This window comes from Lissotriton helveticus, chromosome 6 (genome assembly GCF_964261635.1).
Source record: "Lissotriton helveticus chromosome 6, aLisHel1.1, whole genome shotgun sequence".
Taxonomy (NCBI): domain Eukaryota; kingdom Metazoa; phylum Chordata; class Amphibia; order Caudata; family Salamandridae; genus Lissotriton; species Lissotriton helveticus.
In genome coordinates this window covers 1,054,659,106-1,054,686,814 of record NC_136067.1, presented here as the reverse complement: position 1 = coordinate 1,054,686,814, position 27,709 = coordinate 1,054,659,106, and the positions used below count along the sequence as shown (strand labels likewise).

General features: G+C 43.1%; 1 protein-coding gene across 1 annotated transcript in view; it reads right to left on the bottom strand.

Annotated features, from left to right (window-relative positions):
- Positions 1–656: 656 nt before the first annotated feature.
- The window catches only part of LOC144763252 (uncharacterized), a 124,663-nt gene continuing 97,610 nt past the window's right edge, over positions 657–27,709 (bottom strand). Inside the window, exons 7-9 of the mRNA XM_078648690.1 lie at positions 26,318–26,407; positions 14,281–14,382; positions 657–1,798 (exon numbers count right to left, since the gene is read on the bottom strand). Coding sequence (XP_078504816.1) covers positions 936–1,798; positions 14,281–14,382; positions 26,318–26,407 — 1,055 coding nt within the window. The 3' untranslated portion in view covers positions 657–935. The remainder of the gene's footprint in view (positions 1,799–14,280; positions 14,383–26,317; positions 26,408–27,709) is intronic.

The following is a 27,709-nucleotide window of genomic DNA, read 5'->3' as shown; positions in this document are numbered from 1 at the left end:
ATGTTTGATTCATTATTTATGTGTACAATGTCTCTATTGAGGTACACTAAATCAAAAATATTTTCATGCAATTGAAGTTTGGAATAATACAATGATGTTCAACTGATTTGTTCCTTGATCTTTTGCATATAGATTAATCATCAATGCTAATTTTCACAAAAAGGTCCCCTTCTTTTGGTTTATATAAATTTAAGTGGTCCACTCTCCTGTATCACAAGAATGCACCCCTCCAGCTGGGGAAGTTTTGCTAACATTACTTATGGCTGCAGTACAGTGGTCAAAAATTTCAAGAGGAAAAACAATCTTAACAACTAAAAAGATCGCCTTGGTGGATAGGTTAGATTTACCCTAAGGAAATATGCTATATTCATGCGAAGAACCTCATTTTTGCACTGGGCATATCAAAAGTATTCAATATCAGTATCCAACAGTCTTCTTGACTCCTGCACTGTGGCATAGACTAATTTTGTTTGATGTTTATATCATGTTCTTTTTATGTGGAGTTTCTTTAAAAAATGTGTTACATTTCAGATTATCAGTAACGGTTCTCTGTTTTTGTCCCACATCTGAATACCAGTCCATAAGATATGAAGACTTTTTTTGCCTCGCTTAGCAATGTTTTCTTTCAACATACAATTACAGCTCACCAGATCAAATATGTTGATGAAGATTTTATTTCTTACTCCTAAAGTTTAATAGTTGTATATATGCCACAAGACAAATGAATGTTGCCCTTTAAACAGTCCATGTTACTTTACTGCTAAGCAGTATTATCATCTTAAATTAATATCAGCTGTTCTTCACTGAGCTTGCTTTGTGATGATAGCTTATTTCTAGTCTTCGTATGATGTCACACTTTTCGGTCCATATGAACTTGTGAGTTGATGTGTATTAGTCCTGTTTCACCAAAGAAGAGTGTTATTTCTTCAGTCTCTTTACTCAAAATTCGGATTGCTTCTAAGTGTATCTCCGGTATGTATTTTCTGATGCCTAGTAAAGTGTTCCTTCCGAAAGAAGCTTTTCTCACATTCAGTACACTTATAGGGCCTCTCTCCAGTATGTTTTTTTCGGTGTCTACTCAGATGTCCCTTTTGGCAGAAGCTTTTCAAACATTCAGTACACTGATAAGGCCTCTCTCCTGTGTGTATTCTCTGATGAGTTATAAGCAGTGCATTCAAATTAAAGCTTTTATCACATTCAAAACATTGATAGGGTCGTTCTCCTGAATGAGTTCTCCGATGTCTCACAAGATATTTTTTCAAGCTAAAGCATTTTTCACACTGAGTACACTGAAAAGGTCTCTCGCCTGTATGAGTTCTCATATGGGTAATGAGATAACTTTTTCGAATGAATCTTTTTCTGCACATAGTACACTGATATGGTCTTTCTTCCTTAAATGTTTGAAAGGGTTTAGAAAGTCCCAAGTTCTGTCTGAAGCTTTTCTCACCTTCTGGAAACTGACATAGACTCCAGTTTTTAGTTGAGTTTTTTTGGCATGTAAGGAGCGGTGGATCTCGCATGTTACTCTCGTTCTCTTTATATGCATCTGTAAGCGCTATGTTGGAAACACCATGCAAATCCAAATGTAATTTATTCCTCAAAAAACTTTCACACTGAGTTGTTTGCTCTTCTTTTAGTTCCTGACTGAAGTCTGACTGTAGCTGACTCCAAGACTGTAGCTCCATTACCGTACACTGAGGAGCAGTCACTTCTACTGATGACATTGTGCACTGATCTGTTCTTTCACCATACTGTAAATCACTTCCATGTCTCCCTTTTCTCCCTCTGTTTCCGTCACCTGTAGGATAAAACATATTTAAGGCATTAACTTATTGTGATTTAAAATACTAATATATAATGAAACAATATTTCATTGTCTGTCACTTTAGCTGATGCTAAATTTGCTCTGCCATTAAAAGACCCATTGTATAAGTATATGATTTAGTGGTTTTAGGTAACACAACAGAAGTAGCCTGTCTGAGCCTCATGGGATGATCCAGCTACATTTCTCTACATTGACCCTGTACAATAAATATCACTTATCAACCAGTGCATGTTAGTATACTGCTGAGCACTAATTACTATTATCTTAAAATAACATCAGATTTTCTTCATTGAGCATGCATTGTGAGGACAACTTATTTGATGTTAGTTTGTCTAGTGCTGCCAAGATTATTCAACATTTTGTGCCATTTTTAGGTCTCGCGACCTATCAATGCGTATGCGCATTGAGCGGAGCGAGATATAAAGGGGCTTAAACAGAGCTTACCGAGATCGGGCGATTCCATGCAGTGCCCGTGAAAGCTCGCTCAATGCGCATGTGCATTGCCATAAAAAGCGCGTGCACAGACACCAGCCCCCCTCCCACAGTCATCCCCCAGCGTGCGCTGTGCCAACAAGCCTTTGAAGTGAAGCTTAGCTTCACTTCAAAGGTATCCGCTACCCCCCGCCCCCTGCTTTACACGTTTCTCGCATTTCTCAATCTCCTCCCTCCCTCGCCTCCCTCGCCCTTCAGCGTGCCTTCAGCCTCCATCCTTTCTTTCCCTCTTCCTTGTTTGGCCTTGGTACTTAGAATCCTTCAACTTCCAACACTCTCTTTCTCACCCTTCAGTTATGAGCTAAATCGTATTTTGGTTGCCACCGCCTTAGTGAAAGAAAACGGTTTGTTGCTGTATGCGTGCACGGAAGGCTTTCACTGCCGGCCGTGCTTTCAGTTTCACGGCCGGCCGTGTCTCCTTATTTATTATTTACTGCCTCTTCCTCATGCTATTCACACACTTGCATACAATGCATCCAAACTAAAAGCCTTTTTTTTGTAAAAATATCTCCTCCTTTAATGAAAAAATGATTTTGTATACAGCGTTAATGTTATTTCTTTTTTAAAACGAAACAGTTCATAAAATCTTCTTACAGAAGAGATGCACCTTCTGATTTAGTGCTCTCTTGTAAGTGAGCTCCAGAGCTGGTCTTTTAATATCATGATCTTAGAGGCTCCATATTGTTTTGGTGTATCCTATGTTACTTCATTATTTTAGTGTCTGTTATTGTGCAGGCTGTGTAGCATGTGCATTAGCCTACTGAACTGCTGCACAATTAATTATTTTGGAGCTCAGCTTCTGTGTCTGCTTCTTATCCTCGATTCCCATTAGTAGAAGGCCTTGGTTATGAATTAAAAGGACGTCAGAAGTATAGTGTTCACCAATCTCTACACTTAGTTAGGAATTACGAAAACAAGCATTAGCATAGCCAATAGGTCTCGGCCTTGGGACCTTATAAGTCTTTAGCCATGCAACAGTCAATGTTGTTGCACCAAGGATATTGTGCAGCATAACTAAATACTTACAAGGTCCCAAAAGCGAGACCTATTGGCTATGCCAATGCTTGTTTAATCATAAAACTATATTATGTGTAAATGTGCATTCAACTAATTACATGAGATGATGTGTCAACAAAATCTGTTATAATGACTTTGTATTCAACAGGAGTGTGGAATTTTATAAAATATCTACTTATCAAAGGGAGAGGATCCTTAGAAATCTACCTGTACTGTATAAATATTGACTTGTCCCATTTGGTAACATGCAGTGAGGTGGGAAATTATGGCAGCATTGCCTTATACTGCAGTTCTAATATTACATTCTATAGGGTATTTTCAGATCTACACTATAGGGTATTATCAGAGCTGACATATCTCCTGAAATTTGTCAGGGCTAGAATTTTAGCAAGGCTCTTTTCGAAAACCAGATAAACCCTTTTTCCGTTAGGGAAAGCATTCCCCCAGGTTCTTAAAATAAAAAAACAACATAAGAGTATAAGCAAGTGAATTTGCCAGATTTTTGCATAAGCATTTATTATTTGCTCATGCGGAAATGGGACTGACAGACCTTTCCTAGAAATATGGTTTGCAGGCCTTCTTCTGTATCATCATGTGAATTCTTGAAAATCGTACATCTGCAGCAATTCAACATCATAGGTCTAGCATGCATCAAAAACCTTTTATGAAGTGAGGCATTGTCCTTAGAACATTGCCCATAACCTTCATCAGTTTTTTTTTCAAACTGACTTGACTTGAGGTGCATTTTATTTTGAAAATAAACAATCACCAATTGCGCTTCCAGTCTTCTGTATGTATTTGCATATAATTGAAGAGCATTTTTGGAGCAATGCATCTATTCACAAATTATTGCAAAAGAACAAAATCGTGTCACTTTTATCAAATTCGCCCGTCATTAACTCTCCATCAACCCCAACTCAGAAATACATGGTCGGGCAGGCTCTGCAACCTAGGCCTGGGGTTACTGATTGACAGGTCACAGGTGGAGTGGCACGTAGCTGGTAGAGAAACGCACAAACAGAAAATTCAGGTCAATCCCCCAGATAAGCTCAGTGACACCAGAATGGTCCAGAGAGATTTGCCTCAATAAAGCACACCTGGCCAGAGGGGTGCGTGTCTTCCTAAAACACCATAATGTCAAATGCCACATGAAGTTAGGTACACACAGCCAATCAGGACACAGCATAAACAGAACATGAAGTGATCACGTGGCCCTCATGCCGGACATGGAGACACCTTACCCACTGCCCCACATTGTGTCCACACAAGGTCGATACCCGCCTGCATTTGTTAACAGGGGCCTTATTTATGATTCCACAGACAAGGCTTGCATTCTTTTACCAAACAAGGATCGCCGGAAGTACTTTATGTTGCCCAAAGAAATGTATAAAACCCTGTTCAGATTGATTGTACTTTGATACAGTTCTCAGACCCACTTCTATAACTGTGCTCCCGCCTGAAGTGTTTAATTAAACCAACTGTTCCTGTTTTGCCAAACGCCTTTGTCTTTTGTTTTTTCAAGGCAAATTCATATTCGAGCAACACATGTATACAGTTTTTTTTATTAGAACCATATTCAGTAATGCAAGGTGAGCCTACAGCTCACTGTATTTTTAGTGCACAAGCCCTGATAGTAAAGACTTTATGTTTTTGCTCCCTATGTACAATTTTGAACATCTTATACAGAAGGATGCATATATTGACTTTTCAGCAGACAATTCTCTTTTGCACAAATACCCTGTGATACTATAAATTAACAGACAAAGGGTTTGCGCTGTAGGAGCTTGGATCTACTTGTCCAAGGTACAAGATAAACATGAAACCTTGTTGTCTTTGACCCAAACAACATTTCTTGGTTGTCGGCCTGTAGGAATTCCGTACCTTTGTTCAATTTGACAACACGCTTTTGCTTATATAGCATGTGGTCAAGAGACTACTTTTAAAATTGTTACACTTTGAGAGTGCTCACCCATGTTCAATGAGAGAAAATCCCTGATAGGCCGATTCTTAAGTATAAGAGGTAATTGTTTAGAACTGGCAACCGATAAGTCTGAGGCCAAAAAACTAACTTAGATAGACAATATCCGTGACAATTGATAAAAAGATCAGAATAAAGGGCTTAACACAATAACAGGGAAACACTGCTGATAGACAAAGAAAGAAAAGATGCCAAACAATTGATTTGCGTTTGCACTTTTACAAACAGTTCAGACAATGTGAAAAATGTCACAAATAAGAATAGGCGAATATTGAACAGCAACCACTATTTTCCTTTACATGGAACATTAGTATAAGGAATCTCTAGGTCCACACAAAATCAGAAACTACAACGAAAATCAAGAGCACACTTGGGGAACACCTGGAGGTAAAGGGCCATATCCAGTGTGGCCATGCTAGACTTAGGCCTTAAACACCTGTGGGAAGAAAGGAGTCATACTAACTGTAACTTTACAAATGTAATTTATCCTATTACATGTATTACAGAAGGTTTCTAAAGAAATAAGTAAATGGAGGAAGAAAGCAGGTAGTCATGGGATTGTCATGGGATGGTGATGCTGGATGGTCATCATTTCTATGTTAGAGATGGTTAAAGAAAAATGGGAACAAATTGGTAAAAGGTAGTATATTTAACTTTGAAATCTAAACATAAAATATACACTATGAAATGTAATCACTTCAATGGTATTTTAAAAACATTTACAGTAATCCTAAATGATTATTAATGCAAGCAGAATCAGAATTGAGAGCTTAGAGGGAGTATAGAGGATTTTAAATAAAATCACATTATAAGAGTACCAACTCCTGGCTCCTCCAGGATTACAAACATGTACAAATGGCCAATACTTTTCTCCGAGGATGTCAACCCTACCTCGTGCTTAGGGACATGTGTAACAGCCCATTCAGCTTCAATGTAAAAAGATCATCAGCTAAAAAAGAGAACAAGGGATTAAGTGTTTGAATACTGGGCCAGCTGTATTAGGACCTGATGTGCAAAAAGCGGTCGCAAATTGTGCGCCAACTATTTGCAAATCGATTCTGATTTTGTGGACCGACCTGTGTACTAATACATCGGTGTGCAAAATTCCTCATTCGGAGAGAGTCACAATCTGACCTACCTCATGAATGTTAATGATTCACTACGACTGGAGGCCTTAATATGGGTAGAGGTCTGCTAGGGCCAGCAGAACACTATGTCTGCGACCACCTTTAAATCAAGTAAACTTTTTCTTTAATATTAAATGCAACTAGTTTTCCTTAAGAATATAGGGTTACAGTTAAAAAGAAAAGTTTTTTTTCCCAAGCTTGTTTGACAGTTGGCAGTGGACCCAAAAAACGTTTTGTATTTATAGTTGAACTGATTATATCTGGACCTGTGCGTGTACAGGCACCTCTTCGCATTTGTAAGCCTCCGGGTATTGCTGATGCTTAGATATGTGACCCAATGTTCAATTATGTCTCTGTGTATGTTTTTATGTACGTGACCCTATGAGTGTGTGTCTGAATATGTGTAATTTGGTCTGCGCACTTTGTAACCCTTTTAAACTGAGAGGGGAATTATCTGTTTGTGTGGTGGTAGCTGGGTCTGTTCTTGTGTCTGGGTCTGTTCCCATATCGCTTTCGGTACTGCAATACTACATAAGCGATAGAGGATAAAAGGACACTGTCACCTGTTATGGAATTCGCGAAACGAAGGGGCTTATTTACAAGCCCTTGCGCCACCGGTGCTTCACTTTTAATATGGGAAAAAGTGACACACTGGCAGCGCAAGGGGCTTGTAAATAAGCCCCTAAATGAGTTAGCGCTGCCTCTGCCCTATCCACTTACATATTCGTTCATGTAGCCCCTACTAAACATTCGTACCTTTCAATTAGAGCGACTCCACATGTGTACTCCATACACCAGCATGTTTGTCTCCCACAGTATGGATCCAGAATATGGGAAATCTAGCTTCCTTCATATCCCCTAATATACATTCTGGTTTCTGCGGGAATTATGGCATTAGCCTCTTTTCTTCTGCCTGCTTCCGGCCTTTGTGCTTGTTCCCATTACGGATTGCCAAATGTATGTTCGTTGTACTGCCTGGCTCCAACCTCTTGGTTTGTTGTCCATTCTCATGATGAGACAACACACTGAATCTCCAAGATGCATTCTCCGCACACTGCAGTCTTCCCTGCTGCCTGGCGCAAGAGTTACACACAGGTTCCTTGCAGAAGAGTTCAACAATAAACCACCTCTAAAGGAATATAGGCCCTGCCAAGGGTCAGACTTGCCTATAGGGCAATCAGGCAGTGCCTGATGGGCTAGTTTGACGAGTGAATATGTGGGCCAGTTTTTGGGTGTTTTTATGCCTTATTTATGGCCTGCTGGGCTGGTTTTCCCAGATGTTAAAATAAACATTGTCTGCAGCAAGCTCAAATCCACGCTGTCTTCCATAACTTTCGAAACACTTACCGAGCGTGTCTTTACAAGTTCAAAACTGGCTCAATTTGCACATTGAGGCCATGTTTTAGCTATCTAAATCACTAATGGAAGCCACTAATATTTTGGCACCCAGGTCTGTTTTCTGCCCCAGTCCAACCCTGGTCCTGTCAGCATGATCCAGGCAGGTAAATGCCATAGAGGCGTTCTCTGTCTCTGAGTGCTTCCTCCCTTTGGATGTGCTGGCTTAGTCCTCCTCAAGCAAGGGCCTCAGCGCTATCTAACCTCAAGAAACAGCACAACCTTGCTGCTGAAAGCGTAAATCTGGGGGTAACTGTTTCCTAATGTGACACTTTCAGAAGTGACCATTAACAAACTAAGGGCCTAATTTATATTATGTCAGTCAGGCCGTTCTCCGTCACCCTGGTGGAGGTCCTGACTGCCAAATATATAAATGTCCATTGGGCAGGAGGATATTGAATGCATTGATAGGAACCTCCATCTAGGCGGTTATCAATGCATTGTAACTTTGCGGTATTGCACCGTCAAACATGAAGTATGCCAAGGTTATATAATGTTTTCACTTTAAAAGACAAACCCCCAAGTGGATTTTTTTTATTTTTATAAAATAATCTATCCCCCCCCCCCCTCGCCATAGTAGTTATCTCGCATGACAAGGGGGGGCATTTTGCAGTTTTTACTGCCTCTTACCGCCAGGGTTTTCCTGGTGTGACAGGCAGTGAAAACTGACCTGTATATCCGCCCATCTAAATTAGGTGGTAATAGTTTAAAATAACGATTTGCTATTAAGGAATAGCAAAATGCAATGCATAAAGAAATCACTAAAAAAATTGTGATTTCTTAAAATTCCTTAATTGCGACTCGCAAATTGCGACTCGCAATTAAGGAATACCTCCCCATTCATTCCTACGGGCCTAGAGGCCCATAGGAAAGAATGGGAAGACATTCTCAATTTGCAAATCCCAATTAGCGAATCGCAAATTGAGAATGCGATTTAAAGGGTGCAGGGGTGTCCAAAGGACACCCTGTTGCACCCCTGAAATTGATCTGTGCACATATGTTGCGCACACACATGCCCTTAGGGCATGTGTGTGCGCAACATGAAACTTTGAAAAGTTTTTGCAAATTACCACGAAGTTCAACTTCATGGTAATTTGCGAGCCCTATTAGCGAAATCGCTATTTTTTAAACTTTAATGCATTGCATTTAAGGAATCTCAATTTGAGATTCCTTAAATGCAAGTCATCGCAATTTTGCGATTTCTTAATTTGCGATTTTTGTATTTGGGATGATGCATCCCAAATGCAAAAATACCGGTCGCAAAGGGGCAGATTCTGAGAATCTGCCACTTTGCGAGCGGATTCTAGCTTGATGCATCTGGGCCTTACTTTTTTATCAAACATTAAAACATGACGTAAATCAAATGTATGGCTCCTCCATCTCCTATTTAGAATTGCTCCAGCATTTTCTATTGCATTTCATATTTTAAATAATCATTTTCAAAATCATTTATCTCTTTTAGAACATCTTTTTGACTCAGGCGGACTTTCTGTCGATATCTCAGTTGGAAAATAGATTAGACTGGAACATTATGCGACAGCATTTTGCAAAGCATGTAAATCGACAAGAGATTTAATGCTGCACAAACATTTCCTAGAGAGTGTGAGACCTTAATTTCCTTTCCATTAACTTTCGTTCGATAACTTTATTTCGGTCACCAAGGACCATAAAAGTTCATACATGTATACAAAATTTAAAACAATAAATAAAAATCTCATTTAAAAATACATTGTATATACAGATAAAACAGATACATACAATTCTGTATATAGTAAAAACAGAATTAAACTAAATCTCATTATCGAACTCCATAGAAGTTATAAAACAGTCAAGCTCTTACTAAATACTTGGTACAATAATTAGTTTCCTACGTTTGTGCCACATTGCATTTAAAAAACGAGAAACTGCGAAGACTATTGGGGAATGGGTATCATATTTTAGGACCCTGAATGCATGCGCACACTGTCGGAAACCTAAATTTCTACAAATTGCAATAAGCCAACGCTTGCGTGGGCCCTGATACGCTGGGCAGAAAAAGAAAACATGGATTTCGTCCTCCAGTCCAAAGCCACAGCCCGGGCACTCCTCACTCGAGGCTCTATCCCATTTACTGGTAAACGCTCTGAGTGGAAGAGTGCTGAGTCTGAACTGCATATACAATTTAGGTGCCACTACAGGGAATAATAAGTCTAAGAATTCCTCTCTTATATAGTCTTCTTTAACCTGGAGGAACTCAATAGTAAGTCTACCCCCCGTGGAGTTCTCATGCAGTGAAGCTAGGTTGTAGTTCTTATAGCGGCGTTTCAGGTCTGCTTTGGATATCTCCGGGCAGGCAACTTCCGGAGTTTCCCAGAGATCCAATAAGCCTAGCCTGCAGGTTGTTGACTTTATATGGGAAAGCCACCTGATGCTCTTACCTTTTATTGAACCCCAGACTTCCAGAAATTCATTTTTGTAGCAGGAGAGTTCCGGCACAGACCACAGTCTTTTCCAATATATGAGGGGCCGTAATGGCATAACTTCCTCAATAGGTAGTAGGCCTAAATCCATACGCAGTGGTACCAGAGGAGTACTTGCAGGAAGGCCCAGTATATTCCTGACAAATGCATGCTCCACCCTGGCTAGATTTTGAGATTTCTCATGCCCCCAAAGCTCAGCCCCATATAGGGCTGCCGCTCTGGCCTGTGCACTATAGATCTGAATTACTGGGGACGCGGGTTTAAATTCCGACACTCTATGCACCCGCTGGATCCCCCCCACCACCTTGGTTAGCTTAAGTGCAGCTTTGGCCAGCTGGGGACCCCATTCCAAGTGTTCTCCCAAGATAATACATAGATATTCAAACCTCGTCACCCTTTCCAATGGGGTTCCACCGAGGAGGGGATTCGGTCGTGTCTGCCTCGGCGGGTTAAAGATCATGAACTTGGTTTTGTCCAAGTTGATCTCCAGCCCCCTCAGTACACAAAAGTCGGCAAAACCATCAAGGATACGTTGGATGCCCGTTGATGTCTTGGACAACAACAAAGTGTTGTCCGCGAACATCAAAGCGGGCACCCTGCTGGTGATTAATCTCGGGGCATCGATATTACTTTCTCCAAGAAGATGGTCAACCAAACCATTTATGTAAAGGCAAAAAAGGGTAGGAGCCAGTACACAGCCCTGGCGTACCCCTTGGTTCACCGGAAAGCGTCCTGACAGGTCCCCCTGTTTCCCACACCTTACCCGGGCGTAAGTATCGGTATGCAGTCTCATCAAGACGTCAAGTAAGTACTGTGGTAGGCCCAGATCTTGTAGTATCCTCCACAGTTCACTTCTAGGTACTAGGTCAAATGCCGACCGTAGGTCAACAAAGATCATGTAGAGGCTGCCACCCTCTACAGTCACAGTTTTCCAGTAAATGACCTGCAGTCTAAACAACTGGTCCACCATTGATGTGCCCTGCCTGAAACCCGCCTGGAAGGGAGACAGGATCTCGTTTTCTTCCATCCAGCTCTGTATTCTGCCTAGAATAATTTGACCCATCAGTTTCTGCGTCACATCTATAAGGCTGATCGGCCTATAGTTTGACGGCTTAAGGGGGCATCCTTTCTTAAAGATGGGTACTATTTCAGCACCCCGCCAAGTATCCGGAGGCTCCATACCATTAAGTATAGTATTAAAAAGGACACATAAGTACGGAACCCATATTTTCGGCTCCGAACGATATAAGTCTCCCGGTATCTTATCTAAGCCAGGGGCCTTGTTTGGGGCGAGCTTCAAAATCGCTTGCTCTACCTCCTTCAGTGTGATCTCCCAGGCCCCCTCCAGTCGATACTCGTGGGGGAGGCATGGGAGGAAAGTCTCTGTGCGAACATCGCTCTGAGAGGAATACAGTGCCCCGAAGGGTGCTTCCCAGGCTGAGGCAGCTACAGCTGACAATTGTCCAGAAGGTTTTAAAATCCTTGGAATTGAGCGCAGTTCTAAGGTCTTCCCAGTTTTCAGCCTCCCAATCTTTTCTCCCGCTCTGAATGGCCTGCTTATATGTACGCCGACAGAGCTTTATCCTGGTTTTATCATTTGACTTGACCGCAAGGAGCAAGTCTTTCTTGGTTTCCCTGCAATATGCATTATACCAGGGGTTAACTGGGTCTAAGTTTGTCTTCAGTCTTCCTACCGGACAAAACACATCAGCGAGACACTGGATGAGCCCTTGATGAATTTTCCGGGGCTCATCCCCCATCCCTGAGTTGTTATCTCTGTCCAGGACTTCACCCATATCACTCAGGCTAGGCAAAACCCTTCGATACACCTCTGCAAGTTTATCTGGGGAATCTATTATCTTTGGCCATTCGACTCTTCACCTGTTGTTGGTTAAGAGAAGCGGGAGACCAGCAGGATTTTGGTCAGGGGCTGGTTTTGGAATACCCATACTTTCCGATTTTAACGTCATAACCAAAGGGTTATGGTCACTATCTTTTCTTTCATCTATCTTAAAGTCAAGGACCATTCCCCATGTTCTGTGTTCGACTAATATATAGTCCAAAATGGAATTACAGCCTTCTCGGTTGAATGTCATACGCCCTGGTCTATCAGATTTCGTCCTCCCGTTGCATGCTCTGAGGGAGGACAGAAGTATAAAAGAATGAATTTCTAATACTAAAGGGGTCCAAGCTCTAACTACCTGGATCTGCGGTTGCGTTATATGCCAGATATAGTCCTCATCCTCTATATCAACTTGACTTGCATCTGTGAGCGGCTCAAACTGACAGTTAAAATCACCAGAATTTGAATAATAGCCGGAGAGTTGAGATAAACTGCTGGAGCTGATCTATAGTAGCAGACTCCTTCCCACTCGGGTTGGTCGGGAATATACATTTATAAGAGCAGTTTGGCTATTTTCTGGGAAAGTAAGCAAGACACACTGGGCATCTACAGACCCAGTGGGGATCTGGACAGCCTGGGCCCCCAGATGGACGCCCACCCAAATGCTAAGACCCCCTGAATGTCTCCCCATTCCCTTCTTGGTTGCCGGTATGCTAAAGGTGGAATACCTCTGCCTATGTATATCAACCAGCGCCCAGGTTTCCTGGAAAAGGCAAACATCATTTTCCTCCACAAATGCTCCCCATACTGGGCATAGCAGTTTATTTTTGATTCCAGCTACATTCCATGACAGAATTTTCATTATATCCTTTGCCTCGCCCTCCCTAATTTCAAATACCACTGGCTCTACACTAGGTCCTAAAATAGACAAAGCATCCACACTGTTTGGATTGCAGTTTTGGCTGGTCCCACCACCCTCTAAGACAGATGCCCTTTCCACTGCCACCTGGGACACTGCGCCTCTAGGGACCGCTTGGCTGGCTGTACAGGGAATGCTAGTCTCTGCACACACCCCCTGGCTACCGTTCCTAGTTCCCTTGGCGGCACACTCTAACTCCCTCCCAGCAATCCCACCCTCGTGTGGACTAGATGCTTCAATAGGCCACCCTGAGGACTCAGGGCGGCTATAGTCCATACACGGGGCATTCTCCTTACCCTTGGGGCGCTGGGGTGGAATCCGCCGTCAGTCTATCTGGTCTAGAACACTGAATCTATTACTCAGTGCAAACAAATCCCAGCTGGGGGACTGGGTGTTATAGCCCTGCCAGGGAACCTGAGTGCCCTGGGTTCTAGATCCAAGGGTAGCATAGCCATTCCTTAATTGTTGCCCTCTTTCCCCAGTAGGAGTTGGATAGAAATAGGTCAGGGGTAATGTTTGGATTTGCGTGCCTGAGTGGCATGGACCCCAGTTAGAGATGTAGTCCACCACCTCCCTTTCTCTAAAGTTGACAACTACACAATCTCCCCTGATATTTTTCACCCTTGGCCCCACCCATTCAACACGATCCATTTACTTTCATTCTCTGTGATTTTGTGTGCTGTGGGGGGTGTTGTTTTCGGAATTGCAAGTGTGATTTTTAGAGCCCATCAAAAGCAATGCTATAGTGCTCTTTGCCTGAATATACTGTCTGGCTACCAATGACTGTGCTTCACTGAGAATCAGTTGTACATGGCTAGGCGGGATTAGGACAAATGGGTATATCCTATCAGCCGAAGAAAAGATGCATTCACACTTTAAAAGTTCCCTCAAACCTATTTTCACTTACATTTGTATACATCAACTAGTGCAAAACACATTCTAATCGAGCAGCTAGTGCAAAATCGTGCTTTTCCACTGATCGACCTATTTTTCTGCTGGTTGTTCAGTGCGAAGAACAATGAAAAAGTGCACTTCACTGCACCAATTCTGCACTTAGTAAAGTGGGCCATCACTTACAATAAACAGTGTCAGGTGTGTTAGAATGGTGAAACCCAGTGAAAAAATTCCTCATTTGCATTAATTCAAAGCACTTTATCAAATGCAGTGTACCGACATCATTGAAAGTTCCTATTGTGTTATTTTTAGGTTACTGGTATTTACTCACACGTTGGACCACTGATGCCTTCAGGGAAGAGGTTGTCGATAAAATACATCTCTTGCTCTTTTTTAATCAGGAATGGTGCAACTGGCTTCAGTGCTGTCAGTCCTGTAAGGAAAATGCAATGCTGAAATATGTTGACAGAAGCAAAAAAGCCACCATCTCGGGGTGAACAAGAAAAGATTTCCCAGCATGCACTTTTCTTCACTCTTCCCGAGCGCATATTCATGTGTTACAGGAACAAATGTATCCTGCGATCGCCATCTTCCTTTACAGAGAACCACAAATACAATGGAAACATCCTGCATACCTACAAAAAATGTCTGGCATGTACGGCCTTTTTTGTTGGATCTTGAGGCACTTACTGCTTCCTGAAGCGTTTCCTAAGTGGATACTGGTCTTTCCAATGCCTGTGCCAGGGAAGTAATTAACACTGCACTCCAGATAGATAAACAAGGTACTCTTTTAGGCACTTGACTCCCCGCGAGTAGAGCAGTCAAGGCTTATTCTAGGAGGTGGTAAAGTTAGAAACTCAGGTACAGCCTGGCATAGCAAATAACATTTAATGAACTCATGGCTAGCCAGTTACACACCAGTTAAAAATATGCTAAGAATAGAAAAGGTGCTAGCACCACCTAGGTCAAGGTACAATCCAACACATTTTCATATAAATTGTTGTAGCCACCAGATTTTTTATAACGTTGGCAATATGGCCAACGTTATTCTACTTGTCTGCACTCAAGCCAGCTTGGGAAGTTTGGGAGCCATCAGTATTATCTTAGTAAAAATATATGCCTGGCTGACTGTTTCAATGGTCTATGGTTGTGAGTTCAGCATGGAAGAACTCAGACAGCTGAAACCCAAGCTGCTGAGTTTCTCTTTTAAAAATAATAAATCTCTGGATTAAAAAACCTTCAACCACCTAGGTACAGTTAGTGGTCAAGGGTGGCAAGAGTCTCTATGTCCAGTTCAATTATAATCAGAAACCAGTGTGTTAAAGTCAAGGATGTAGTCTAGTACAGTGGCGTAGCTAGGGGCGTGGGGGGTGGGGGCGGACCACCCCAGGCTGAACGAGTTTGGGGGGCGGCGGCCAGCGCCCCCTCCCCCACCCTTACCAGTGGCCGTTGCGGCCGCAAGAATCGGCAGCATCCCACTATCACCCCGCTCTTACCTGCGGCGGTCGCAAGAATCGCCAGCACCCCCATACCGCCCCCACGCTCTTCGATCGGCCCGCCGCGGGCGGTGAACGCAGGTGCCGCCACGGGCAGCCTAAGGTCTAGCTACGCCACTGGTCTAGTAGTTTATAAAAGATGTAGGTTTATTAGGTTTAGATCAGGTTACAGGTAAATCAGGTAAAACCCCATCAGGAGCAGCATCCTGCTGCTCAACCCTTCTCACTGTCCACTCATCCAAGCACAAACACTCTCAACATCTGAACCATACAATGACCTGTCCAGGTGGGACACAGTGCATGTTCTCAGAGACCAATTAAGCCTTCACCTGCATTAAGGCTTCTCAATGGCCGCAAATGTAGAGCCACTTTTGAGATGCTTCTGTTCCCATTTGAAAAGGACGCGATATTTTGGGCTTGACAACAAGAACAAGCTTAATTTGAATAAGATGGTCCTTGTCTGAAGTGGCAAGTGCTGAAAAATGATATACTAATATGGGATCAGAGATATTACCAGTGGATGAGACTTTTGCAAACACTAAACTTATCATCCTGTGTTTTCCTCACTAGGGGCCCGATGTAGGTAATCCCAGATTACCGATTCTTAAATACCGAATCATACCGATTCGGTATTTAGGAACTGGGAATCGGGATTTAGGTAATTTTTCCTATTTCATTTCCGAATCGGTAAGATTCGGTAATTACCGATTCGGTAATTACCGACTCGGTATTTGCCATTGATTCCTATGGGCCTTGAAGCCCATAGGATTCAATAGCAAATACCGATTCGGTAATTACCGACACCCTTTTGCAACCCTGTTACTGGCTTGTGTGCCATTTGACACACATACATGCCCTTAGGGCATGTCTGTGTGCCACATGGCACAGGTGTACATGCACAGATGTGCATGTACAGTGGAATCCATTATTTACCATGGCATAGTAATCCATGGTAAATAACAATTCGGTAATGGCCTGTGGCACTGTTTTCAGTGCCACCTACATCTGTATTTACCGATTCGGTGAATTTACCGATTCGGTATTTTACAGAATCGGTAAATTTACAGAATCAGTAATTATACCGAATCTGTAACTTAAATGCCACCTACATGTCAATTCACAAATACCGGTCGGTAACGGCCGAAATCGGCCGTTACTGACCGGTAATTGGCGACCTACATCGGGCCCTAGATGCCCTAAGAGCTAAGAGATTTACAAGACGTGGGCCCTGTGGGCCCTGTGCTCACTGTGCAGCTGCATTCCAGACCAGGACCGGACTAGGAACCCAAAGCAGCCTTGGCACATTTTGGCAGACCAGTCTCCATATGGTGCATAGCGAGCACGTGCAGCAAGTGAGCCTGACCACTACAAGGGGGATAGGGGTGGTTCTCCCCCCAAGTAAAATTGGGAAAAAATGGCACATTTTACAGCATATTTTTTATCATATATTCAATTGTAATGGTAAATGATTACCTTTCAGGACACCTGGATACAGCAATCTTTATTGGGGCTCTTCAATGATTCGCTCTCTATCACCCTCCAACAGTTCGCTCACTATCACCCTCCATAGCCCCTCTCTCACGTATATTTCATTTGTTTGATAGCACCTCTCATACAAGGGTAGCTTGCAGGAGCACTTTACATCACACACACAAACACACAGAGACAATAAATCATACGTGTGTAAATCAGTGTATAGAAAATGTTACAGGCATTTTTTAAGAGTGCTTTGTATGGAAAAGCATAAACTCAGGATTCAGTACGTAACACAGTGGTTAGGATTGGCTTTACTAATAAGAAATTATTTCTAACTAAACAAACCCTTTTACGCAACATTAGGATACTGACAGACTGGAAAAAACATAACTTTAGAACCTGTACCATGCAGTTTGTATGCATCTCTTTGGCGGTTCATAGTTCTCTGAGCTAGAATATGATTGTCATTTCTGAACTTCACAGTAACAAAAGGATGTCTGTGACAAAAGCGGTAACACATTGAGCTATGAACATAAAATATTGTTCTCTGATCTGCATGGCAGACGTTCTTTGCAGCAGGCATATGAACCCTCTGCGCTACCTTAGATGAGTCAGAACTGCCACTAGAGAAAACTCCGATCTCTCTTCAGCAGACACATAAATCACCAGTTATTTTGACACATTTACTGTTGCGTAAAATCTGCTGGCTATACAAGGAACTCTGCAGCGGGTTCTTTTAAAACTGCTGCACTGCTACAAAACTGGCCCCAATAACAACAAGCATTTGCATTGCAATAGGTCTCGCATTTATGTGAGTTTAAGCTATTGGCATTGTCATCATCATCATCAAAATCTTTATTTCGGCCAAAGTAGCCATAAAAGCAAAACAGACATAGATACAGTACAACAACAAAAACATACATTTCAATGAATTGAAGCTACAATTTATAAAAACATGGAGCCAGCTTCTTTTTACATGTCATCCTGGCAACCAATAAAGTTAATCCATTAAAAGGTTAAGATTGATAAAAAGTAATTATATGTGATGATGAATGTGGGGTTGTGCGTTTAATCTACAGGCCTGGTTAGCAGACTTCTTCTCTTCAGCCAGAAGATTTCCAAGTATTTTGCTACCGCACACACTATCATGGGAGAAAGGTCGGTTTTCAAAACCCTGTATGCCTGCATGCAGTGAGTGAAACCTAGATTTCTGCAGGCCGGGACTAACCACTTTCTTCTTGCTTGCCCATAGAATTGACAAAAAAAGAGTATGTGCAGTATTGTAATGACAATGTCTTTTATTTATAGTTTTAAAAACCAAAACAAATACAAGTTAGTCATTTACCATGCCAATAGCTAAAACTCGTGTAAATGCGAGACCTATTGCATTGCAAATGCTTGCTTTAACCGGAGCCAGAACTTTCACCCCAGCCCGACTGTGGCTTTCATGGGTGGCTTGTCAATGCCAACTAGTAAGGTACATAAAAAAACTCTGCTTCTTTTGCAAAAACACCCTTGCTTTCGCAGCCAGCACCTTGCCTCTTATAGTAATACTTGTTTTGAAAGACTAGGGAACAAACCAGTAGAAATGTGAAATATTATAAATGCATTATTATCTGAGACTAATTTCACATGGTGTTTAGGTGGCAAAATTGGTGACTGGACCAGATTTCAAATATCAGCCTCATGTGTAAAATGTCTTCATTATGTGATCTGCTTATATTCTAAAAGCTACAATTTTAGCCTGATGAAATACTACAGTGACAGCCCTTTAATGTCAAATGGTATCTCCACCCTATTATTGATGTTCGAGGGGAGGGGCTAACCAAAGACACAAAATAATTAGTACTGGCAAAGCCATCGGCCTGCCTTGGCAAGTTGGTGCATGGGTTAGCTCTTTTTTTTAATTATAAGCATATGTCACAAAACTAAAACTGTTTAAAAGAAAAGGTGCTGTTGCCTAAATGCGGTAGCCATACGTGATAAAAAAATTAATTTGAAAAGAATACCCATCTCATATAATTTAGTTAACTGTACAGGTGCTTCCTAGCAAGCAAGTGGACATAGATATATAAACGCTTTTTAGTTCAAATGCACGACTTGGCAAAATGTACGCAAAGAAAATGTAGCCTTTGAATGATTGTAACAAGAAGACATAGTAATACAAGGAAGACTAACAAAAAACACCAGAATGGAAAGTAAAAACTCAAGGGCAAGGTGACGTATTTGCCTATCACCCCTGGCACTGAGGTGCATTTCTTTTTAGGAAGATGTGCCTATATGGATCAGACAAAACGCTGGAATTCGGAGTGCGAGTGAGAAATGGCTGAAATGAGCTTACTAACCGGCCCCTGCCTGCTGTGGTGGGTGGAAGTAAAATGCGAATGCAGATGAACAGACCAGAGTATCTATGTATATATATGTTAATATGTTTTTTTTTAAATCCCATAAGGCTAGCTAATTCAGTCTATTGGCACCAAAAAAAGTGTGCTTCTGTTATGACTTTAACTATGGGCCATGGCTAAACCTTTTATTTCAACTAGCCATTTTGAAGCCATACAAAAGGTTTGAAATAAAAATAGATGAAGAAGGAACACCTCCAGTAATAATACAAATGGTTGATAAGATCTTTGGGATTCAAATCCTCAAGCCTAGGGGCCATTTTAAAAATGTTTTGTTAACACTGCTGGAGGCCAACTGTCAAGGGGGAATTGTCAGTTTTCAGCCGGTTATGGAGAATGCTGCATTTATTACATCCGATTTTTACTAGTTATATCTTTCACTGGGAACATGTCATTTAATAATTAATAACCACTCTGTATTCTCTGACAGTGCAACCATGTGTCGTTACCCCATATTTCATGTCCTGACCTACTTACAAGGAGAGACAGGGAAGCAGCCGTATAGGTTAATATAAACCAAGCTGGCGCAGTGCCTCCGGGGTAGTGATCTGCACAGCCATGGCTTTGTAACGTTATAGGGGATCTTTATAAAGCTAACGCAGACTCTTAAGCCAGTACAGCGTTGTAACCAACAGGTGAGGCTAGGGATGCCTGAGAACTCCGAACATTACCGCTCTACAGGCACCGTATCCGCCATTGAACAGAAATGAGACACGGTGTACCTTTTCAGACTGGCACTCATTACAGAAATGTTGCAGTGAATGACTCCCATTTAACCATCTCAGTGAGAATCCTTTTCGGTGTATGAGGAGATACCATCTTTTAGGGGTTTGTCACTCTAGATATCAATCAAAACCCGAAAGCCCCAGATTTCCCGACTTGGAAGTCAGACGAATTGGGCACACTAGAGACATTTCTGCTAAGCAATTTTCGGACCCTGCTGAACGACTCCTTTGATGCTGGTGTTCACAACAGTTATTCAGCAAAAAGGACAGAAAAACTGGATTCGGGGGCTTCAGGCTTTAAGGCGCAAGCAAAATGCTTGGCAACATTGTTGTGTTTTCTTCCCAGGAACTTAAATTGCGTATTTTATCTCATGCTCCACCTGGATTCTTATAAACACAACACATTGAAGCGGCTCTTAGAGGCTTGAAAGGCTGCTGTTTCTGTTACCTTTGCTGCTGCTTTGCTATACCGTACGCGTGAAAACATACAACAAGCATTGTACGGCCGCAGGCCTTGAAATGGCTCACTGAGAACATCAAAGCGGCCGCGAAAGTGAAAGTGATCGCAATCACGATCAAGCGCGGCAGGCGTGCGCCCACGCACATACACGCAAGCTCTAGGCCACAGTGGTAGCCTTTTTTTCGCCTTTACTAAAAGTCTCGCCAGACCAGCGCACGTGCTGGGTCAGGCGAGACCTAAAAACACCCCCCCACCCTTCCAGCATTCCAGGAAAATGCCAGATGCTCGGTACGGCCAGTCCTGCCTTGCTCCAGAGGCATCTCACAGAGTAAGCCCAACAACGCTGAAAGAGGTCTCTGGTCTCTTGGGTTCCCATTTTGCTGGTACCTGGCATGCTGGCATGCTGGCATGCTGGCATACCTGGCATATTTAATAGCAAATGTAAATTTATACATCTATCTATAGATATGACTTTCTGTACCATTTTGTGTGTGTGTATATATATATATATATATATTTGTTAGAAGTTTGATTGAATGTTAAAAATATTAAAAGAAAATAAATTATTATTTCACTATTTGTTTAAAAATAATTACATCAAAACGTTTATTAAACTATTATAGTGAATCAAACAGATAATTTATATATTTTTTCATAAAACATTATTTAATAGAAAAATTATATGGGTGGTGGGTTTAAAAAGATATGAAATATTGGTGTTTATAACTTAAATTACTACATTTTATTTATTTAATATTTCAATGTTTCATTTGATGTGTTAACACACAGTAGCCTTGTATTCCTTTATTTCTAGGTTAATAATGAATATATTAAGTCAATTTACATTTTTATTTTACTCTAAAACATTTTAATAGTTCTTTTAAACTTATTAAACTTTATTAAGTTTCCCAATACCTTAACATAGTGAGATCTTCTCTCATTGTGTCCAGTCTCTGACAGCTTCGTGAGCAAGGAGCCCAGATCAGACCCTTTTAAATTGGCCAAGATGTTTTCCTGCTTGCAAGCTATACATAGGTCTAGGAGAAGAATACCGTTGCTTGGTGACATCAAGCAACACAGGAAGAGGGGAGATGGGCTAGTTTCACTCTTCAAGGAAAACCTACACTGAAAAAGGAGGGCAGGAGGAAGGCTCCTGCCACCTCACAGGAATGCTAGTTTCAGAGAGGAGTTTCTTAGCATAGAGACATGCCGGTTCGTACATCCCCCACGGACAAAGGATCTGCTCAACAGCACACTTTGTTCTAAAAGGATAACACCATTACCTACAGAAAGAGTCATCATCTCTAACAGAACAACTACCCAGTCCCTCCTTTGAAATTCAAGTGGCTCTTTAGTCTCCGAAAGGCAATCCACACACACTTTCCTACTGCTCACACCACAATTGTGGCTGAAGTACAAACTGAAAGCAGCCATAGTGGTCATGCAAGTAAGGCACCCATACAAATTATGCCATAAGTGAAAATGTAAAAGTCATTTATGTGGCTGTCTGGACAGGCTATAACATACAATGTAACCACATGGGTAGAGTGTCATCACTGAAGAACACATGCTTTCAGCCCCCTCTCCTTGTCCATAACACAAAACATGAGAGCCCCTCCTAAGACACTCATACCAATCTGAAACAAACTTTGAACACTGTAGGATGTTTTGGAAGCAGATGGATTTTCTCACTGTAACTTTCCTGCTTCACTGAACATTTCCATTGATAGTAGGTATGTCCACATTCCATTTGCCCTCACCATACCCCAAGGTCTTTATACTCTAGCGCTGATCTTTTTCCTCACTATTAGGTTTTTTCTCGCCTGGCTCATCTCCTTTCACGCCCCTCTCCAAGTAGTTTCTGCTCTTTCTCTGGTCTCCGTCCTCGTATTTCAAAACTCTATCTCTTTATGACTTTACCTGATAGAATTTACTAATGTGGCAGATTATGAAACTTCTTCCATTTTTTTCAGGAATCCCAATGAAAATGTAAAGCAGTGCATTCAGGTGGCAAACAGCATTATTAAATTATGGACCTGTATGTATCTATGTGGTATTTTTTTTTTTTTTTTTTTTTAAACCTTTATTATGCAGAAAGTGCTCACAAATACGGGCCTACAACCCATCGGGCCGGCCACCACACTTATAGAAACACATTGTGCAGTACAGAAGCTCCAGCAGGATATCACAGCAATCCAAACGGGAAGCAAAGGCGAAAAGCCACCGAGCAACCACAACGAGCAGGATGAGAGAAGGTTGATTTTATAATAGAAGAAAGGGTATAGCAGAATAATGGCAATCATTAAAGTCCAGAGGGCCGTGGCGGGCCGCGAGCAAGCAGAAGTACAGAACACAGGAAAATTCAAAAAGAACAGGTACATTTTGGCAAAGGCAGAACGTGAGTCCCACAGTAATAAGCAATTGCAACCGCTGCCCAGCGCCCACCCACCACTACAAGAACACACAATGATACACAAAACTGAAAATAGGCTTGCAAAACAAAGAGCCCTCCGCTACAACAACCCAGGGGAGGGAAGGAAAAAAAAAAAGGGGGGAAGGGGGAAAAAGGGAAGGGACTTCGGGAAAAAAAAAGGGGGGAAGAAGAACGCAGCATCACGGCATGTGCCCCATGGCTAACGAAGCACTCAAAAATAGACCGGCACATGGAACCAGTGGTAACAGGAGTAATGGATGCGTAGTAAACCGTGACGGCAGGGAGACCCGAAGGCCCATGCAAGCCAAGGAACACCCCAGGGGGCCCACATGCCGACACCGCGTCCCGAAAAAAGGGGATACATAAGAGCCATAGAACCAATAAAGGAAAAAAGGGGGGAAATAACAAAATGACAGACCCCCCCACCCCGCACACCCCACCCTGCACCCCTGCAGAAGGCTATGGCCTACCCCGCAGCAGCGTGCCTGTCGCCCTAACCAGAACCCGAAATATAGAAGAGGTAAAAGTAAAGAAAGAACCACAAAGACAAAAAGAAGAAGGGAAAATAGGGAAATAACCACGGGAGAGGAGCCACAGAATCAAAACCATCAGCTCCCACCCCCCCGTCCGAACATACTCAGAGCCCACGGGAAGATAGTAAGTACAAGGATAAGCTCCAGGAACATGAAGGAGAATCGAACATAGTCACACAGTCACAAACGGATCATCCGACCATACCGCAAGATAATAGTCCACCGAGGCAAGTTCATCTCAACCCTGTCCTTGTCTATCCCAAGCTGTAGTCGTCCAACGCACAAGGAACCAGATCATGAGGAACCAGAGGCGAATAACAGGGAGTCCAATCGTCAATCCACACAAATCACATCGATTGCGACCCGGATGAACAGGAAAGAACAGCAACCACCTCAGGCAATGCAGGCACAGTTCCGCCGACAATAGGAGGAAAGTCGACCCGGCGGAGCAACCACAGGATCTTCGTTTGGCCATTCGAGGCAAAAAAAGGAATGGGAGATCCGACGAGACCGGTCCGGACGGGACCCGGCCGGCGGACCCCCTGCACAGGGGGGAGCACAGGATGATTGAGGGCAGCGGGCATCCGTACACCCACACAAGCGGCAGCCGCCGGGCCCACGACCTCCAGGAAAGTTCCAGCCGCACACAGCAGCGATGAAGCCGCACACACCGGGGGGGGCCAGCAGGCCCGGCAAAACGATCCTCCTCCAGTTCAGTGATAGGTGCGGCCATGGGAGCACTCCAGGAGCGCAAGGCGGCGAGAATGTCGCCAAGCGTAGGCTCACCTTTACGGTATTCAGCAAACGTGCCACGCGGCGGACCAGCGTCGCCAGTCTCGGCCAGGTTGAGAGACAGGGAGCCGGCCGCCATCTTGGAAGCCCGGCGGGGCCGCGGCAATCTCCGACCCCCGTCCGGCCACAAGCGGGGCAAACAGGATACAGCCGACCACCAGCAGAGGCACCCCCAGAGCAGGAAGGCGGGCCACCAGAAGAAGGAGGGTCGCCGGCTCCCCCACGCCACCGGCTCCGTTCTCCGAGTCCGGGCGGAGGGACTCAAAATGGCCGGACAGGAGAACAAAGAGGAGACGAGCCACATACACGGTCAACCCCGTCCATGGAAGGCAGCGCCCCAACACCAGGCCGCAGGACCGCCGGACCAGGCCCGGAGAGCCGTAACCGGTCTAATTGCACATCGGCCTCTCTCCGACCGAGCCCACACCGCCACCAAGGGCCGGCCACAGCGCTCCGCCCCGCCCGGGCGCCGCCGAGGAGTTTCAGGCCCGCTCGCTCCGGAGGCCCCGAAGCGAACAAGGGCGCAGCTCAGGATCCGCGGCACCCAGGAACAGACGGATCAGATGGTAAGTGCCAGCGAAATGTCTTAGTTCCATAGTCTATCAAAGAATACTTCCCGGGGCAGGATAAAACACAGGATAGACGTTCCAAACAGGAAAGCGAACGGAGCCGAGCTAAAACGCGGCCATCGCGGACGCGAGCTTGGCTCCTCCCCCCTATGTGGTATTTTTATAGCACATATCTAGTACTACGCTTGAAGAGTTTGTCAAAGGTAGCATGTGAACATAGGCACGTAGGAGCCAATTCACAAAAGCATTTATAAGTAAGAAGGAATAATAGAGAGGGGTACTCTTTTATATACTCTTACACGCCTTTGTGAGTTGGCCCTGAAGTGTCCAATTCCTTATTAGTAAAAGTGTACAGAGTGCCTAGTCCTTTGCATTTCAACTCAATGTAGATACGTATTCACCGGATGTTCTCATTTCAGATATTTTAGGGCTAACTACAACAGCAGCTAAGAGTACATAAAAGAGTACTACAAGCGTACTATTTTACATACTCCAAAATGCCTTTGTGAATATGTCCCAAAGACTAAAAAAAATGTAGGCCCTCAATACTACCTGCCTTAAGCAACAACTCTAGTTAAAATGCTGCCACCCACAATTACAGGGGTCCCTGGGCACACAATTATTGGATCCTTAATATCAGACCTGATAATTACAGGCCTGGAGACACCAGGCCTGGCAGATACTGCAGGGAAGGGGCTGCAGGCATGGACGAGCATACACTATACCCTGGGCACTCACAAGCCTTCCCTGACATCCCCTGCCCTCCACAAAAGACCCCTCACCATGCCCTGCCCTACCTCTGGTCCTTCTGCTGGCACTCTCTACTTGCTCAGAGCAGGCATAACATTTCAGCTTATTCTCACCGGAATCAGGGAAAATTACACGCTAAAGGATCCAGTATCTCCAGTCCTGTGTTGTTTTTCTTTATAGTAATTATTATCATTATTCACTGTCGTGGACATGTTTATGAAGGCATGATTAGAAAGGCAGGTCCGGGTCCATTAGTATGGGCACTTTGAAAATATGGTCAAATACCAACAAAATACTAACCTGGGCAGCGGTGTAATGTAAAATGATGGGGAGCCCCTGCAGAATATAATGAGGGGCCCCCGAGACCCCTGTACCTCACAGTTATTCATTGATGTTTGGCAGAAAAAGACCCACAAAGGGTTTAGGGGGACCTGAAGGGATGGGCGGTCTCCTGCTCCAAAGGGGCTTGTGCTATGCCCCTGACCCAGGGATATTTCAAATGTTTCTAAGCAGATAACACAGCATTTACTGTAAACCCCCAGCAATATAACCATACAGTTCTATTTGAACTATGTTGCAACAAGAAGTGACTGCTCCCAATAAAATTAATTGAAGGTAGCTTTCACTTTAAAATGGAATCAAACAGGAACTATTGTACTGCATCTTAACCAAGAATTAGTATGTTGACAAAAACCCAGACATGTAGAAAACAGGAACATTTGAATATTTACCTGCATTAAGACCAATGTTGCATTCCTCCACTTCTGCACTATAATGTTCATCCACACCGTCCACTGACTTTACCTGAAGAAATGGAAATTCTATCGGAAAACAAAAATCAGTTTATAGTTCCAGACCTCATGCATTTTTTTGAGTTAGAAAGATAATGGACTCAACTGACGACCTGTTTCTACAAATTACAAGCATTTTCCTCTTTGTAATTTGGTATTGAAGATGCATGTTATTTGGAGCTTATTCAAATGTATATTGAAATGTCATTGGATAAACACGACTGAACGCTATCGTTATAAATTGACGATCAGTATCAAAATGGCACTGATGGAAAGTAGAAGAAATGTTCCTAACTTTGTGGCATTTCTCTTTTCAGGAGACTATAACCTTGATTCAGCCCTCCAAGAGACCAATGTTTGGTCCTTTTCAACCGTTTGTAACACAGCTAGCTAGTGGCAATAATGTTGTACAAGGGGGCAGATTCCAACAATAAGGGACAGTTGTTAAACATTTTGCTCCATTGCAAAGCCACCAAATGTGATGCAAACCAGACCCAAGTGCTAATTTGCTATTCACTCTCAAACTCATCTTGTAATGTGCTGGAAATGTGCCTAAAATTAACAAAAGGTAGCGCGTTGCATTCCTTTGAGTCGAGGCATTTTATGTAAGGTACACAGGCCTTTCCTTGCAACCACCCATGGTCCTTAATGCAAAGCCCTATCTATTATCATTTGTAGACTGGGATTTATGCCAAAATATACACCTCCTTCAGGCAATAGCGAAGTAGGAAAAAAGGTTTCTTTTCTCTGAACTTTTGTAACTTTGCATGTATGGTGTACTGCACAGCACACACACAAAGAGGGAAAAGTGGAAGTACTTCCAGTATAAAGCCTAAACTAGACTCAGGCACATGCCGCTGCATTATGGTTCAAAAGTGTGTGCTTGACGCTATGCTGCCTGATTGTATGCCAGTGCTTGGGAAGAGAGCAACAGCACTGTATCTTAGTAAATGTGCACCGTCCTCCTCTCTCCCTAAAGTAAAGTCCACATTTGTAAAGCGCACAATCACCCGTAAGGGTCTCTAGGCGCTGGGGGCCGTCGGGAAGATTAAGCGAGCTATTGCCCAGAGTCACATGGTGCTGGGCTAACCTGCCGCCGGAGCCGGGGATCGAACCGTGGTCCCCAGATTCCAGCGTCAGTCGCCCTGGCCGCGGCGCCACACCTCTCCCTCTCATGCAATGCAGCACAGCCACTTTAGTTCATTGCCTGAAAAAATAATAAAACTACCCCTAGGTGTTGACCGAATAAAATATTCATATCGGGCAAAAGAGGGTCCTCTGAAGAAGGTCATCTCATAGAAGGTTCTGGGAAATTGTTCACCACTCTGAATA